This window comes from Ambystoma mexicanum, chromosome 6q (assembly GCF_040938575.1).
Source record: "Ambystoma mexicanum isolate Mex_15411 chromosome 6q, UKY_AmexF1_1, whole genome shotgun sequence".
Classification (NCBI taxonomy): Eukaryota; Metazoa; Chordata; class Amphibia; order Caudata; family Ambystomatidae; genus Ambystoma; species Ambystoma mexicanum.
In genome coordinates this window covers 308,078,702-308,095,120 of record NC_090937.1, presented here as the reverse complement: position 1 = coordinate 308,095,120, position 16,419 = coordinate 308,078,702, and the positions used below count along the sequence as shown (strand labels likewise).

Genomic DNA, 16,419 nt, shown 5'->3' with positions numbered 1-16,419 from the left:
GTGATGCCGGAAATGCATCTGAGGGACAGGGCCTCTGAATCCTTGTCCTTTCTCTGTTTTTACCGTGTGTTCTGTCATGTTTTCTGCCCAGGAGTCCATGAGGGACTCCTGGCAGTGCAGCTCTCTTTTGATTTGGTGAACAGACCCATGGGATACCCTTATGGCACCCATGGGTAGGGGTACAACCCTGTGCCCCTAGTGTATGTTTTTGGGCACCTGTGGGTGGCCCACAGAGCAGGGTATGGGCTGGTGGCAGCTCCATGCTGAATTTGACAGGTGCTCTGGGTGTCCTCCATTTTGGGATACCCAGGCCCTGCCATTGGAATCAGTTGATTCCTGATAGGAAACAAGATGGCCCCTGTGGCCTCTTGCTTTCTATTGCCTGTTATCTTGTTTTTCCCAAAGTCCTGGGAAGCCCTGACTCTGTCCCTTCCCCCTGACTGGCTGTTGGGTGGAAGTTCCATATATGGTGTTGTTGTGAAGGCCCAGCTAGACTGACTGGAGCCTTCCCAGTGACTGTATGTTGTGGGTACCTCCTGTGGGTGGGACCTGGGTGAATGGAGTGTGTGACCAATATACACTCCTTGTTGTGGTTGTCTGGTTTCTGGCATGAGAGACAAAGACTGAGACAGCCCTGCCCGAAACTGGCCTGAATGCAGTGTGTAGTGTTGAATGGCTGGGTACTTGTCCCAATCCACATTCCTTGTTGTGAGTGTCTGAAAGGGAGGAGTGTGGCCTGAATGCACTGTGTGCCTGATTGGCTGACTGACTGCATGAATGCCCTTCTGTGTGATTGGCTGCTGTGTGTGTGCCAGCAGTGTGGATGAGAGACAGAATAGTATATCTGGGGACCTCTCACCACTGGAAATTGTTCAGAAGCATTCAGAAGCTGAGTCTCCACTCAAGAGTAACTGGATTTGCTGATCCTCGACGTCCAGCTGGAAGAAGAAGACTTGCTGTGGCATTTGCTTCGACGGAACTGAAGGTTGTCGAAATTGTCGAGGGCTGACCCGAGAGAGGACCTGGCTAGGCGCCCTCTTCCCGTGCTCCGAGGGACCATCGAGCACCGCTGAATCTTCGCCGAAGCGCCCTGGAAGTCAGACCCTCGAAAGGCTGCCGACCCGAGACGGGACCGCCGAGGAGATCGAAGTGAAGCACCCGGACATCGACGCCGTCGAAGTCCATTGCCGTCGACCAGGGTTCGCAGGTCTGTGTAACCGCTGGAGGCCCGTCGAAGTTGTGTGCCCAGCCGTGGGAACCACTTGACGCCGTGCCGCCGACGATCGGAGCCGTCCGCTCCATTGCCTAAGAACATTCAATCGAAGGACTCTCTCGACCGCATCGTCGACCGCTTATCCTGCCGGAGAAAGTCGAGGACGACCAACGCGCCGAGGAGAAACCTGCCGGTGGGTTTCCCGCCACCCGACGACCCCAAAGACTCGGACGACTCGACGCCCTTGCTGGGCTCCCGTCTCTACAATCTTTGCGGTCCAGAACTATTGTCATCGAGGTGCCCCGCACACCTCCGCCTTGCAGGACGCCGACGCCCCGACGCCGACGAGCACCGCTCGGACGGAGCTGCCGCCTCTTCGACAACGTTCGGCCTCGTTTGTCGACGGACGTTCGACGCCCCGTGCCTCCCGCCTGAAAAGGAAGGCATTCAAGAAGGGCCGTCGATTCCCCGTCGCCGAACAGCGAGTCCCTCGACGCTTGTCGACGCCTTTTCGAGGAACTCGACTCCACCAGGTACATTGGGGGGGTAAAAACATTATAGGAGAGAAATAGACTATTGAACAATATCTGGACTGGGCTGGTGTCATATCTCTTTATTTTACAGGTTGCCCAGGTGGGGGGATCTCCACACAGAACTGTGTCCAGTGGTAGGGGCCAGTATTCTGCCTATTGTTTCAACCCTCTGTTATCTCTCCTCTCTCTATTGCTGGTTTCCTTCTTATTGATCTGTGTGCCATTTTAACAGTATTGTGAATGCACTTTAATGAGGTCTAATATTAGTGGTACCACTTTAGAATTGTAGATATTTACCATTGCTGATTTTCCTGAGCACAAAGTGCGTTATTGTGATAAGTGTACATAACCCTTGAATATTAATTATATAAAGACTGTGTTTTCAGTAATACAGTGTGTGGACATTCCTTTGTGGGGGCTTGGGGATACACTGTACTTAAGAACCAGCCTGCATCACCTCCTGAGAAGCTAGGCCTTGATTGCTCGCCCATCGCTACCGTATTAGAGAATCTTGGCTGGGGTCCTCTGTGCCTCCCCTCTACCATATAGAGAGCAGAAGTACAGACCCCCCCACCGGTCTTCTTTACAAAGCTGGTGGCAGCGGTGGGATGCTTATGGTTTTAAGACTCAGTGTATAACCGTGCCACTTACAAAATATCCGCACTTTATTAGATTAAGGTTTGGGTGTGTACCAAATAACTGCATTACAGGCAATGGAGCCCATTGCAAATGGTAAATTGACTCGGATGAGCTTAGAGGCTCTCCAGAGTGCTTGTGAAGCCAGGGAGTTGGACTTTGTGGATAAGTCTAGGGCTGAGCTGATAGCTGCCCTGGTGGACTACCAGACTGATGGTGAAACCCTTGATGAAGGGGGGGATGCAACCAGTGAGGACTCTGCCCCTGGGGTTGTCGCTGAATCTGTTTCTGGGAATGCCACCATTCCTGCTGCCTCTGTTCCAAACCCCAGCAATTCCATGGAACTTGAGTTATTAAGGATGAAATTGGCCTTTGAATATCGCAAGTTGGAAATAGAAGCTGAGCTTAAGAAAGAGGAGCTGGCACAGCAAGTGGAACTCAAGAATAGGGATCTTGCGCTCAAAGACAAGGACACTGAATGTCAGAGAATCCAGCTAGAGAGAGCTAGAGTGGAGACTTCAGCTAGACCAATTGAGAGTGGCAGGTCCCCAGCCACCAAGTTTATGAAAGATTTGGTTGGTGTGTTTGTGGAGGGTTCAGATATCCTCCAATGGATTGAAGCGTTTGAAATGGCTTGTGCAATTCATGATGTAGATAAAAGAGATTGGGCTAAGTGTTTGTTAAGCAGAGTGCCTCAAACTGGATATGACTGTATTCTGAAGCTGAGTGTGGAGGAAAGGGGTCAGTATGAGTGTATGAAGTCTGCTTTGATTGCCAAGTTTGGCAAGACACCTACCCAATACCTTAAAAGGTTCAGGGATTTTAAGAAAAGAGAGAATGTGTCTTGGGTTGACTGGGTGAGTACTGCGCACATGAACATGATGGGGTGGATTGACGGTTACAAGGTGAAAACTTTTGTTGAGTTGTCCCACCTCTTGTTTTTTGAGCATTTTTCTGAAGCCTGTTCACCAGAGCTGCGTCAGTATGTGGCTGACCAGAACATTTTGGACCCCTTTAAGCTGGCTAGGTTGGCTGACAAGTGGGTCTCCCACCGGGTGTCCCCTAAGGACTCCAGTGGGAAGGACAAGGACAAAGAAAAGGGGACCTCTCAGAAAGCTGAGGAGTCCCAAAAGCAATCACAGTCGGGTAAACCAAAACCTTCCTCTCCTAAGACCCAAAAATCTGGTGGGGATAAGTCCTCTGTGGGTGGGAATAAGAGTAGTGGTCCACCTGCTGCAAAGCAGGTTCCCAGTGGTTCCAGTACCGTACCCCGCACTCCTGGCACTTGTTGGGACTGTGGGGCTCTGGATCACAAAAGGGGTGACCCCAAGTGTAAAGGTAAGGCACTTGGAGTACAGGCTGTCAGCCTGACCTACCCTTACCCCGTGTCTGAGGTGGAGGCCACTGTCCTCCCCTCCTCTACCGGAATCACCTTTGGTGCTCCGGTAGAGATTTCCTTAGTGTCCCTTGGGGCCTGGGACCAGTACGCAGAAGTACTGGCGACTATCCCACAGAACACCCGTAGATTTTTGAGAAGTGTCCTCTTGAATGGCCAGCCTTCTACTGGTTTGAGAGACACTGGGGCAAGCATGACAGTGGTGGACAGGACCCTGCTCAAGCCAGAGGACTATGAAGGTGCTCCTCTGCAAACCACCAGGTTAGCTGGTGGGCCTCCCAAATTATCGCCTGTAGCCCTAGTCACACTCATGATTGGAGACAAGACAGCAAAGCTTCCTGTCCTGGTTCAGGACAATGTCCCTGCTAACATTCTGTTAGGAAATGATCTAGTAGAGTTGGGGTTGATCTCGGATGGTCTTCCCATGACTGCTGCTGCAGTCACTAGGTCACAGGTGACACCGGGTCTGGCTGTGAGTCAGGTATCCGAGCCAAAGGCGAGGCCTAAGGCAAGAAGAAGGAAGACCAAGAAGGCCACCTCTGTGGAGGGAACACCTTCTCTTCCTGCTGTTCCGACAGCACCCAATGGGATCCATGCTCCGGACGGGCTGGGTCCAGCGGAAAACCCAAACTCAACTCCTGTGGGAGAAGAGACAGAAGACTCTCCTGTGGGAGAGGTTCTCAACCCGGAGGATCATCCCGACCTTCAATGCTTGTTAGCTGAAGGGGGACCCTCCCGGGCAGACTTCTGTAAGGGACAGAGAGAGTGCCACTCTCTCGAGGGCCTGAGGAAACAGGCCCTGTCCCAGGCACAAGGTGAAGTGCCTAGGACATTCAAGATTTATTGGGAGGGTGAGCTCCTTGTTAGTGAGCCCACTAAGCCCGAACCTGGTGCCCGCAAGAGGTTGGTGGTACCCCAGGTTTACAGGCCCTTCCTACTGCAGTTGGCGCATGAGGTGCCCTTGGCTGGTCATCTTGGGACCAAGAAGACTAAGCAGAGGCTCTCTGCCCATTTCTACTGGCCACGGATGGGAGTAGAGGTGGAGTCCCACTGCAGGACCTGCCCAACTTGTCAGTTGTCTGGCAAGACTGGAGGCAGGGTCATTGCCCCACTGCAGCCATTACCAGTGGTTGGCACACCATTTGAGAGGGTGGGCATCGACATCGTCGGTCCCCTTGACCCTCCCACTTCAGGTGGACATCGGTTCATCCTGGTCTTGGTAGATCATGCCACCAGGTACCCTGAGGCAATACCCCTTCGGACTGTTACTGCCAAGGTGGTTGCCAGGGCTCTCCTGGGCATTTTCACCCGTGTTGGATTCCCCAAGGAGGTTGTCTCTGACCGAGGATCCAACTTCATGTCTAGTTACATGAAAACCATGTGGAAAGAGTGCGGGGTAACCTACAAGTTCTCCACCTCTTACCACCCCCAGACCAATGGTCTGGTTGAGAGATTTAACAAAACTCTCAAGGGCATGCTAGGTGCTTTGGAAGAGCCCCTAAGGAGGAAATGGGATCTCCTCCTGCCATGCCTGCTGTTTGCTTACAGAGAGGTACCTCAAGAGGGTGTTGGTTTCAGCCCCTTTGAGTTACTCTTTGGACATCCCGTGAGGGGGCCCCTCGCCTTGATCCGAGAAGGCTTGGAAGCCACCCCTCCAGGTCCCGCCAAGCAAGTGGGGGACTATGTGTTAGGCCTCAGGCGGAGGATGACACAAATGATGGGTCAGGCAACAGCAAATCTCAAGGCCAGCCAGGAATTGAATAAGTACTGGCATGACCTGAAAGCTTCGCAAGTGGATTGGACTCCGGGACAGGAAATCCTTGTGATGGAGCCTACCAAGCCTAGAGCTTTGGCAGACAAGTGGACTGGACCCTTCAGGATCATCTCCAAGATGGGCGAAGTCAATTATCTGGTGGACATGGGAGCCTCTGGGGTAGCCCCCCAGGTATTCCATGTCAACAGGCTCAAGCCCTTCCACAGGCGAGCAGAGGTCTCATGTCTCTTGCTAGCTTCAGGGCAAGAAGAGGATGAGAGTGAGCCCCTTCCTGATTTGCTGCATAGCAACCCTCAGGATGGCTCAGTGGAGGGAGTACAACTCTCTCCCGATTTGACAACAGAGCAGCAGAGGGCCTGCCGGGCTTTGCTCCAGCAGTATGCCCCTCTGTTTTCACTGACACCGGGCCTTACACCGTGGTGTAAGCACGAAATTGACACTGGTGACAGTGTGCCTGTCAAAAGCAGGAGCTATCGTATGTCAGATACCGTCAAAAACCACATCCAGGCTGAGGTCGCCAAGATGTTGGATCTGGGTGTTATTGAACCCTCCACCAGTCCCTGGTCCAGTCCAGTGGTCCTTGTCCCCAAGGCAAGTTCCCCGGCGGGTACCAAGGATTGGAGGTTCTGTGTGGACTACCGAGGAGTCAATGCCGTCACCAAAACTGACGCGCACCCATTGCCCAGGGCTGATGAGCTCGTGGACACTATAGGTGCTGCCAAATTTGTGAGCACCTTTGACCTTACCTCAGGCTATTGGCAAATAGCTCTGACGGACCATGCCAAGGAAAAGACGGCATTCTCCACACCTGAGGGACTCTACCAGTTTAGGGTCATGCCCTTTGGGTTGAAGAATGCCCCTGCCACCTTCCAGAGATTGGTCAACCATGCGCTCAGTGGGCTGGAAGCCTTTTGTGTGGCTTACTTAGACGACATTGCCGTCTACAGTTCCACCTGGGAAGAGCATTTGACACATCTGGATAAGGTGTTGCAGGCCTTGAAAAGGGCTAACCTCACTATCAAGGCCACCAAGTGCCAGATAGCTCAGGGGAAAGTTACCTATCTTGGTCATGAGGTAGGAGGGGGTCAAATCCAACCTCTCTCCAGTAAAGTACAGGACGTACAGAACTGGGAGACTCCCACTACTCAAACCCAGGTGAGAGCCTTTTTGGGCCTCACTGGGTACTATCGCAATTTCATGGCAGACTATGGAACCATAGCTGCACCCCTGACAGCTCTAACTTCACCCAAACAGCCTAGGAAGGTTAATTGGACTGAAGACTGTCAGAGGGCCTTTGATGGCTTGAAAGAAAGTCTGTGTAGGGCACCTGTGTTGAGTGCGCCTGACTACAGCCGACCCTTTATCGTCCAGACGGATGCCTGCGACACCGGAATTGGAGCTGTCTTGTCCCAGTTAGATGACAAAGGGAGAGAACATCCTATCATATTCATCAGTAGACAACTCAAGGGTAGAGAACTTAGGTGGGCTACTGTTGAAAAGGAATGTTTTAGTATAGTTTGGAGCCTTAGGCGTTTTAGGCCCTACCTTACGGGGTCCACCTTCAAGGTCCAAACAGATCATAAGCCCCTGAAGTGGCTTATGCAGATGAAGGGTGAGAATCCGAAATTGCTCAGGTGGTCGATTAGCCTACAAGGGCTAGACTTCACCATAGAGCACAGACCAGGGAAGAGTCACGATAATGCAGATGGCCTTTCCAGAAGGTATGTTGACCGTCTGGATGAGGGTGTCTATCCCGTGGGAGATTAGGCACCCTCCACCTCAGTCTGGGGGGGGCGACTGTGATGCCGGAAATGCATCTGAGGGACAGGGCCTCTGAATCCTTGTCCTTTCTCTGTTTTTACCGTGTGTTCTGTCATGTTTTCTGCCCAGGAGTCCATGAGGGACTCCTGGCAGTGCAGCTCTCTTTTGATTTGGTGAACAGACCCATGGGATACCCTTATGGCACCCATGGGTAGGGGTACAACCCTGTGCCCCTAGTGTATGTTTTTGGGCACCTGTGGGTGGCCCACAGAGCAGGGTATGGGCTGGTGGCAGCTCCATGCTGAATTTGACAGGTGCTCTGGGTGTCCTCCATTTTGGGATACCCAGGCCCTGCCATTGGAATCAGTTGATTCCTGATAGGAAACAAGATGGCCCCTGTGGCCTCTTGCTTTCTATTGCCTGTTATCTTGTTTTTCCCAAAGTCCTGGGAAGCCCTGACTCTGTCCCTTCCCCCTGACTGGCTGTTGGGTGGAAGTTCCATATATGGTGTTGTTGTGAAGGCCCAGCTAGACTGACTGGAGCCTTCCCAGTGACTGTATGTTGTGGGTACCTCCTGTGGGTGGGACCTGGGTGAATGGAGTGTGTGACCAATATACACTCCTTGTTGTGGTTGTCTGGTTTCTGGCATGAGAGACAAAGACTGAGACAGCCCTGCCCGAAACTGGCCTGAATGCAGTGTGTAGTGTTGAATGGCTGGGTACTTGTCCCAATCCACATTCCTTGTTGTGAGTGTCTGAAAGGGAGGAGTGTGGCCTGAATGCACTGTGTGCCTGATTGGCTGACTGACTGCATGAATGCCCTTCTGTGTGATTGGCTGCTGTGTGTGTGCCAGCAGTGTGGATGAGAGACAGAATAGTATATCTGGGGACCTCTCACCACTGGAAATTGTTCAGAAGCATTCAGAAGCTGAGTCTCCACTCAAGAGTAACTGGATTTGCTGATCCTCGACGTCCAGCTGGAAGAAGAAGACTTGCTGTGGCATTTGCTTCGACGGAACTGAAGGTTGTCGAAATTGTCGAGGGCTGACCCGAGAGAGGACCTGGCTAGGCGCCCTCTTCCCGTGCTCCGAGGGACCATCGAGCACCGCTGAATCTTCGCCGAAGCGCCCTGGAAGTCAGACCCTCGAAAGGCTGCCGACCCGAGACGGGACCGCCGAGGAGATCGAAGTGAAGCACCCGGACATCGACGCCGTCGAAGTCCATTGCCGTCGACCAGGGTTCGCAGGTCTGTGTAACCGCTGGAGGCCCGTCGAAGTTGTGTGCCCAGCCGTGGGAACCACTTGACGCCGTGCCGCCGACGATCGGAGCCGTCCGCTCCATTGCCTAAGAACATTCAATCGAAGGACTCTCTCGACCGCATCGTCGACCGCTTATCCTGCCGGAGAAAGTCGAGGACGACCAACGCGCCGAGGAGAAACCTGCCGGTGGGTTTCCCGCCACCCGACGACCCCAAAGACTCGGACGACTCGACGCCCTTGCTGGGCTCCCGTCTCTACAATCTTTGCGGTCCAGAACTATTGTCATCGAGGTGCCCCGCACACCTCCGCCTTGCAGGACGCCGACGCCCCGACGCCGACGAGCACCGCTCGGACGGAGCTGCCGCCTCTTCGACAACGTTCGGCCTCGTTTGTCGACGGACGTTCGACGCCCCGTGCCTCCCGCCTGAAAAGGAAGGCATTCAAGAAGGGCCGTCGATTCCCCGTCGCCGAACAGCGAGTCCCTCGACGCTTGTCGACGCCTTTTCGAGGAACTCGACTCCACCAGGTACATTGGGGGGGTAAAAACATTATAGGAGAGAAATAGACTATTGAACAATATCTGGACTGGGCTGGTGTCATATCTCTTTATTTTACAGGTTGCCCAGGTGGGGGGATCTCCACACAGAACTGTGTCCAGTGGTAGGGGCCAGTATTCTGCCTATTGTTTCAACCCTCTGTTATCTCTCCTCTCTCTATTGCTGGTTTCCTTCTTATTGATCTGTGTGCCATTTTAACAGTATTGTGAATGCACTTTAATGAGGTCTAATATTAGTGGTACCACTTTAGAATTGTAGATATTTACCATTGCTGATTTTCCTGAGCACAAAGTGCGTTATTGTGATAAGTGTACATAACCCTTGAATATTAATTATATAAAGACTGTGTTTTCAGTAATACAGTGTGTGGACATTCCTTTGTGGGGGCTTGGGGATACACTGTACTTAAGAACCAGCCTGCATCACCTCCTGAGAAGCTAGGCCTTGATTGCTCGCCCATCGCTACCGTATTAGAGAATCTTGGCTGGGGTCCTCTGTGCCTCCCCTCTACCATATAGAGAGCAGAAGTACAGACCCCCCCACCGGTCTTCTTTACACTCCTCCCTTCTCTGCGACCAGGGGGGACAGTTTTGGTGAAATGATGGGCATCACCTTCTCTGGAGTCTTCTCAATAGGCTGGAAAGAGGACTCCCTCCTGGCAGGCAGGGATACTCTAGCCTTTGGGGCCATGCCCTGGGAATCCGCCCAGACGGCCTTCGCGAGGGACGCCACTACTACTACTTCGATGGAAGTGTGGGTCTTTGAGGCACCTGGGCCTTCGTGGTCTTGACCGCGTCCTTCACCTTCGGGGAGGGTCGTGACCCTGCTCCCCCTTGGCCCGGCTTGGGTCTTCTCCAAAAGCTTACCCGGATGGTCCAACTTCATCTTCTTTGAAGAACCATAGCGTTGGCTCGTGGTCCAAGGTGCTGGAGATGCTGAACTCGCCCTGCCGCCGAGTAGCCTGTCGCAACAGCGCTCCCGGAGGCAGTGGACTTGCGGTGCTCAGCCTTATGTTGGGCCCCCGCGGTAGGGGCACCCTCAAAGGTATTAGAAGACCGCTCCGCTTTCTTCTTCTTCTCGGCAGGGGAGACATGCTGTCGGGACTCATCCAGAGCAGGGACCTTGGCCTGAAGCCACTCGTTGAGGTGCTCGGGTCGGTCGTCCCGCGTGCCCGACACCATCTCCCGACAAGCCACGCAGTTGTCCTCCACATGCGTCTGGTACGAATGCAGGCAGTAGAGGCACAGGGAATGTCCATCATCCAAAAAGATGTTCCGTAGGTTGCAGCAGGAGGGGGGGTGCAAACCTTGAAGAGAGGTGCCGAGTCCTTCTCCTCTGCCATATCCACGCGGTGTAGGCCTCGATAGAAACTTCTGGAATCCTCCAAGAAGCAAACTCAATGAAAATCCAACCTTGAGGGGCGATGAGAATCCGAAACGGAGCCCCGTTAATCAGAAAGGTTAATCGGTGGAGCTTGAGGCTCAATTGACCGAAAACATTTAGTAAAACTCTTAGAAAAATCGCAAAACGCAGTAAAAGCTCGAGAGCTATAGCACGAGGACTCCCAACACTGCTGTAAAAATGTGAAGATGGCTGCCAGAGGAGGGATTTAGGTAGAGAGCAGTCAAAGGCTGGGGGCAGTATGACCCAGAGACCACTGATTGGTTGTTAGGAGAAAGAAAGTTCAGAAGTGAAACTGATTTTTTCTTTACCGAGGATTCCCAGCCTGATGACGGGGAATATTCATGAGCATGTGAATCCATGCCAGACCTCATGCTGGAGAACAATGTGAAGTCCCTGTCACGTTCTTGAGAAAGGGCAGAGTGGACCAGGGAATTCTCCCCATGCTGATCCATAGCCCTGCATCATATAACGTGTAGAAGTACCTTGCTCCAGTGGTCACCCAATTCCTAACAAGGCAGCGCTCGACAGATTAAACAAAGGGAAAGGCCTTATCACAAAGAGTTCATTTTTATTGCAGCATGGTCCGCTGTCCAACAAGGTCAAATAAGAAAAAAAACAAGTGGTCTGTAATTGCTATTTGATACCAAAGAAGATCAAAAATGTTACAACCTAGCCTTCATTAGACGTCTAAGACAAGTTACAGATGAGACAACCAATTTATGGTAAAATATGATCTCTTTAGGCTTTTACTAATTGTTTGCAGTAATGTGAAAAATGCTAACATGAGATGTTTACAACCTTGCAAAAATAAATGTAGCCAGTACTACACATCGGTCTGTTATTCGTTTGTGCAATAGCAATTTGTGGACTATGAAAATGACAACTCTGAATTCTTCAAAGACTGTACATACTGCTCAAATGATACCACAGTTCAATCTGCCTTCAACCCTAGTAAAGGCTAACTGAAAAAACACAGTGCTTACTATCAGCCTGCAGATAAGCAGAGTATGAACTTACATACCTTTCGAGAGTTCCACATTGCATGATGATTAGCCAAGTTCATGAATTTGTATACAAGATCAGGCTGATTGAGATCACTTGCCAATGAACAAAGCTCTTTATAGGTAGACAGATTCTGACTTGGAAATAAAAAAAGAGATAGCCACATATATGTTACTTTATTAGGTAAAACATGGCATGACAAATGATCCTACAAATAGGCATATAAACATCCAGAAACACAATTAAACTGTATGTAATCCACCTTACCCTAGCCACAACAGTATTCTTTTATTTTGACGAATACTTTAAACTACTACTGTCCTGTACACCAACATATATCAAGAAGTAGGGGGCTACTTCAAACAGCATGGAGATATTTGCCTAAATCATGTGTCATACATGGGTGTTTCTTGTCCCCCGTCCTGTTTTCAAACTCATAATACTATCAAAACGTTCACCCATATTCAGTCAGCTCATATTTCAAAACATCAATACAATTAGTGAGGGGTGCCAAAAACAACTAGTTACATTTTAAGACTGCTGCTTAGTTTAGAACAATCGAATTTTGCACACCACAAATAGAGTCGCCCCAGAGAGCATGTTAGGGAGTGGCTTGCTAGATGGCTGAGGCAGATGTAGTAAGCATTGGAGGAAGGGGGAGACGGGAAAGAGGTGCCATGTGGCCCCATGTGTTACAGTAGCACCAGGATTGGGTTAGTAGGTGGGGCTCACATGTAGAGATCGGTGCAGGCAAATGTGAGGAAAGATTTTCTTTATGCTGCTTTCCCTCCATAGACATTAATGGAAACATCCCCTCCCCCGCCATCCCCTGTCCCCTGCACAACCAACATGTTGTGTTGTTTTGTTCCCATCCTGACTTTTGGAGGCAAGTGAAGCCTTTTCATTTCACCTGTCTTGCTAGGCTCATCTGTTTTGGGGGCACTGATCAGTCCCTATGACTATCAGTGCAGTAGAACTCCGTTCTCCAGTCTTAAATTGTCTGTTTATTTAACACTGCACTCTTCACCTCACAGTGTGGTGTGGTAGGGATACTTTGTACCACTGACCTCTGATGACATCACAGGAAGTAATGTCATTTGACCGCCACCCAAAGCGATATCACGGGAAGCGAAGTAACACGACCTTTCACCCCTTGAGAAACCAGGAAGTTGCATAGCATGGTTCATAAGTACACTATGAAAAATATTGTTACGATATCACTATAATGTTATATACATTTCATACAAGAATGGATCACCATATGTATAGTTAATATCAGTGTGTATAGGCCTATATTAACAAATTACTGTGAATGCAAGCAGACTTCCAAGGCCATAACTTACTCACAAATAACCTCAAACCTCGTTCTCAATCAATCCTTCTTGAGGACTTTAATTTAGGTCTCCATGACACCACAGATACCAATGCTACATTGGTAGCCAATAATATTCACGCACTTGGCCTAACTCAAAGAGTTGACAAGCCTACGCACCTGAAGGGAAGAACATTAGACTGGATAGCTGACTGCAACTGTACAGCCACTATCTCATCTATAATGCCCTTACCCTGGACAGACCATTCCCTGGTGTCCTTTAATGTAGCTACTGCCAGACCTAACCCTACGGCCCTCCCACTAGCGCCACCTTGCTTAACCAGAAATAAAAAATGTATCACTGTAGAGAAAGTGATCCAGCTATATTACCGACCCTTAACACTCTGTCAGCTAATCTAAACCCTAGCATCCTAGTGCAAGAATTTAATACTATCATGCTCACTACCCTAGATAAAGTGGCTCCTCTCAAACTTAGACCAAGCAAACCGAAAGCTCATCTAAACAAATGGTTTACTCCACAGCTAAGAGATTTACGCATTCTGAAAAGAAAGAGCGAAACCACCTGGAGGCTCTGCCCATCAGTCGATAACAAAGCTAAACTATCCACTCTCTCCTCACTTTACAAAAATGAAGTTTGCCAGGCAAAACGTAACTCATATGATGACCGTATAGGTAAATCTAATTCCAGCATGAAAGAGCTTTTTTCCATTCTAAAGGAACTCGAGTCTCCCATCGCCATTCAGGACACCTGTACCAAGGACAAACCTTGGTGCACAGATATCCAGCAAGCTTTAGCAAATAAAATTATCACACTCCAAAATAAAATCCAGCAAAAAAAAGTAGTACTCAAAATTCAGGATTTGCCTAAAATGCCTCACACCAATAACCCACTGGCGCAGAGCAATATCTTCCACTTCTCCAAAAAGACCTCCTTGGAAGTAGAAAAAGTTATCCTGTCGCTTAAACCATCAAATTGTAAAGGTGACATTTGCCCGGCACAGTTAATAAAAAATGCTGCCAGAGAATTATCTCCCTTCATCACTAAATGAACGCCTCCTTTGCCTCAGGCATCATCCCTGCCAACCTTAAACAGTCCTGGGTACTCCCCCTCCTTAAAAAACAGACATTAGATCCCCTCATCCCTACTAATTACCGCCCTATTACTATGGTACCGTTTCTTCTAAAGATTCTGGACAAAGCCGCATACAACCAAATTCAAAAGCACCTACAATTACATAACCTATTAGGAGAAAGACAATCGGGCTTCCGTCCCCTACACGGAACAGAAACTGCCCTCAATGACTTGAAATCTCAAATTGATGAGCTGAGAGACAAAGGGAGAACGGTACTCCTACTACTCCTGGACCTCTGAGCTGCCTTTGATTTGGTGGATCACAAAGTCCTCTGCAGTCACCTGGACTCCGTCACCCATTTCTCCTCGGAAGCCATTGGATGGATCAAGTCATTCTTGAGCGAGAGAACGATGAGTCTTCTCCCCCTCATCAGCGGCAGATCCCACCCCTATCTCATGTGGTGTTCCCCAGGGCTTTTGTGTATCCCCAACTCTATACAATATCTTCACCAAGCCCCTGTTTGATGATCTGGACCATCTTGGTATCACCTACACTAATTATGCAGATGATACACAGATCCTCCTCCGCTTTCTGGGGATCATGCTAAAGACACGGAATTGGTGAACAAGGTATACCTTATCATCCAGGCATGGATGGCCACTCACGGCCTTTGTCTAAACGATGATAAGACAGAGTTGATTATCCTGGGTACCCAAGCCAATATCAAAAAACTAGGACAGGAATTCTCCTCATTGAACATAGATGGGAACATCATCCAAGTATCCAAGGATGTAAAAACCCTGGGATTCTATCTTGATTCTACCCTATCACTTGATAAACAGCTAAAATCCCTTGCCTCCTCCACGGCCTACACGTGCAAACTGATAAGAGCCGGTAAACCGTTCCTTTCCAATAAGAGTTGCCTAATCCTGACCAGAGCCTTAATTCTCTCCAGAATTGATTATTGTAATGCTCTATACTCTGGAGCTAATAAAAAAATGACCCAAAGAATACAAACATTACAAAATAATGCCCTGAGAGCAGCACTAGGCATGAATAAAAGATCCCATGTCTCTTCCGCCAGACGCCATCACAACTGGCTGACCATGGAGAACAAAATAAAACTCAAGATGCGATCCCTGACCCACAAAGCCCTTAATAACTCTGCCCCTAGTTACCGGACTGACAAATTCTACAGGAGAACATCTCTTAGACCAACCAGAGTTGTCAATTCTAATTGCTTGACAATACCGAACTTCAGACTCACTACTATTGGAGGAAATAGCTTCCCGGTAAAGGCTGCTAAAACTTGGAACTCACTACCACAAGACCTTAGAGCGGACCTGCCCTACCTTTGTTTCAGGAAAAAAGTCATTCAATTCCTTACCTCGACTGACCTCAGTTGACCGGCGATACCTACATCCTACTGGTATTAATCACTAGGACTTCACCGTATACAGCTGTAATTCTGATTGACCTACTTGAACCTGTATATTTTGTAATTATTTGTATGATCTTATTGTATTTTTTAATGTACATTTTGCTATGATGTAACCTGCAAGTTTCGCATTTTCTTGCTACTGCGCCCTGCTACCCCTGGGTCTGGCGCGCACAAAAAGTGAATAAAACAAACAAACAAACAAATGATAATGATGTATTATTATAAAGCACTTACTATTAGGGAGAATTCTCTTCTATGGCTAATTTCCCTTACCTATAGAGTCCCCCAACAGCTTTGCTGGATTTGAGGGGTTTATTTTTTTCGCTTGCTAAGAGCGAGACCCTTTTTTCCCCCACTCTTAGGCAGATTGCTAATGTGTGTTTTAGGCTCTCTTGTGTGCTTATGGTCTATGGGATTTTTCTCACCCTCATAGGAATCATCTTTTTCATGTGTGGTACACAGCACCCTCCGTGACGTACCACAGGGGTGTCATAGCAACCCCCAAACATAGACTCCATACCCTGGGACTGACTACAGTCTCCCAAGGCATGTAAAGTCCCCATTGAGTTTACTAGTCAAATCTTATGAACAAAACCAGTACAACCCATCTTACTATGGAGGTACTGGGAAAGGTTAATAGTTTTTCCCTGGAGTTCATTTTCGAGGGGGTACCATACAGTCCCTCTCTCTAAAGTTTCTGGCTGTTGGCAGTGGTTAATACCATCAATATTCTACCACAAATATTTTCCTATGGGATTTTCCCATTGTTCGAGGCTACCACTTATACTGACAGCCTCTAACATACCGCCAGTTTATTGTAATATTAACTTTACCCCGGTATGTTTTTATTGCCAGAACTTTGATTTAATTTCTTTCTCGTGTCTTTCTCTATAGTCCTCACCCAGGTCTGGGATCCTTTGTTCGTCCTTTTGGCGGGCTTCTGCATAGAAGCCCTCCTTTCGACGCCACTGAGTCTGGGGTAGACAGGATGTGTGGGAGGGGGAATAGGCACCCTGGACAGGCATGCCTACGCAACCC

The 16,419-nt window shown here is 49.4% G+C and overlaps 1 protein-coding gene across 2 annotated transcripts in view; it reads right to left on the bottom strand.

Annotated features, from left to right (window-relative positions):
* The window catches only part of ECPAS (Ecm29 proteasome adaptor and scaffold), a 3,148,361-nt gene that overhangs the window by 1,196,997 nt on the left and 1,934,945 nt on the right, over positions 1-16,419 (bottom strand). For both annotated transcript variants that reach the window (XM_069630810.1, XM_069630809.1), the window contains exon 29: positions 11,554-11,671. In XM_069630810.1, coding sequence (XP_069486911.1) covers positions 11,554-11,671 — 118 coding nt within the window. The remainder of the gene's footprint in view (positions 1-11,553; positions 11,672-16,419) is intronic.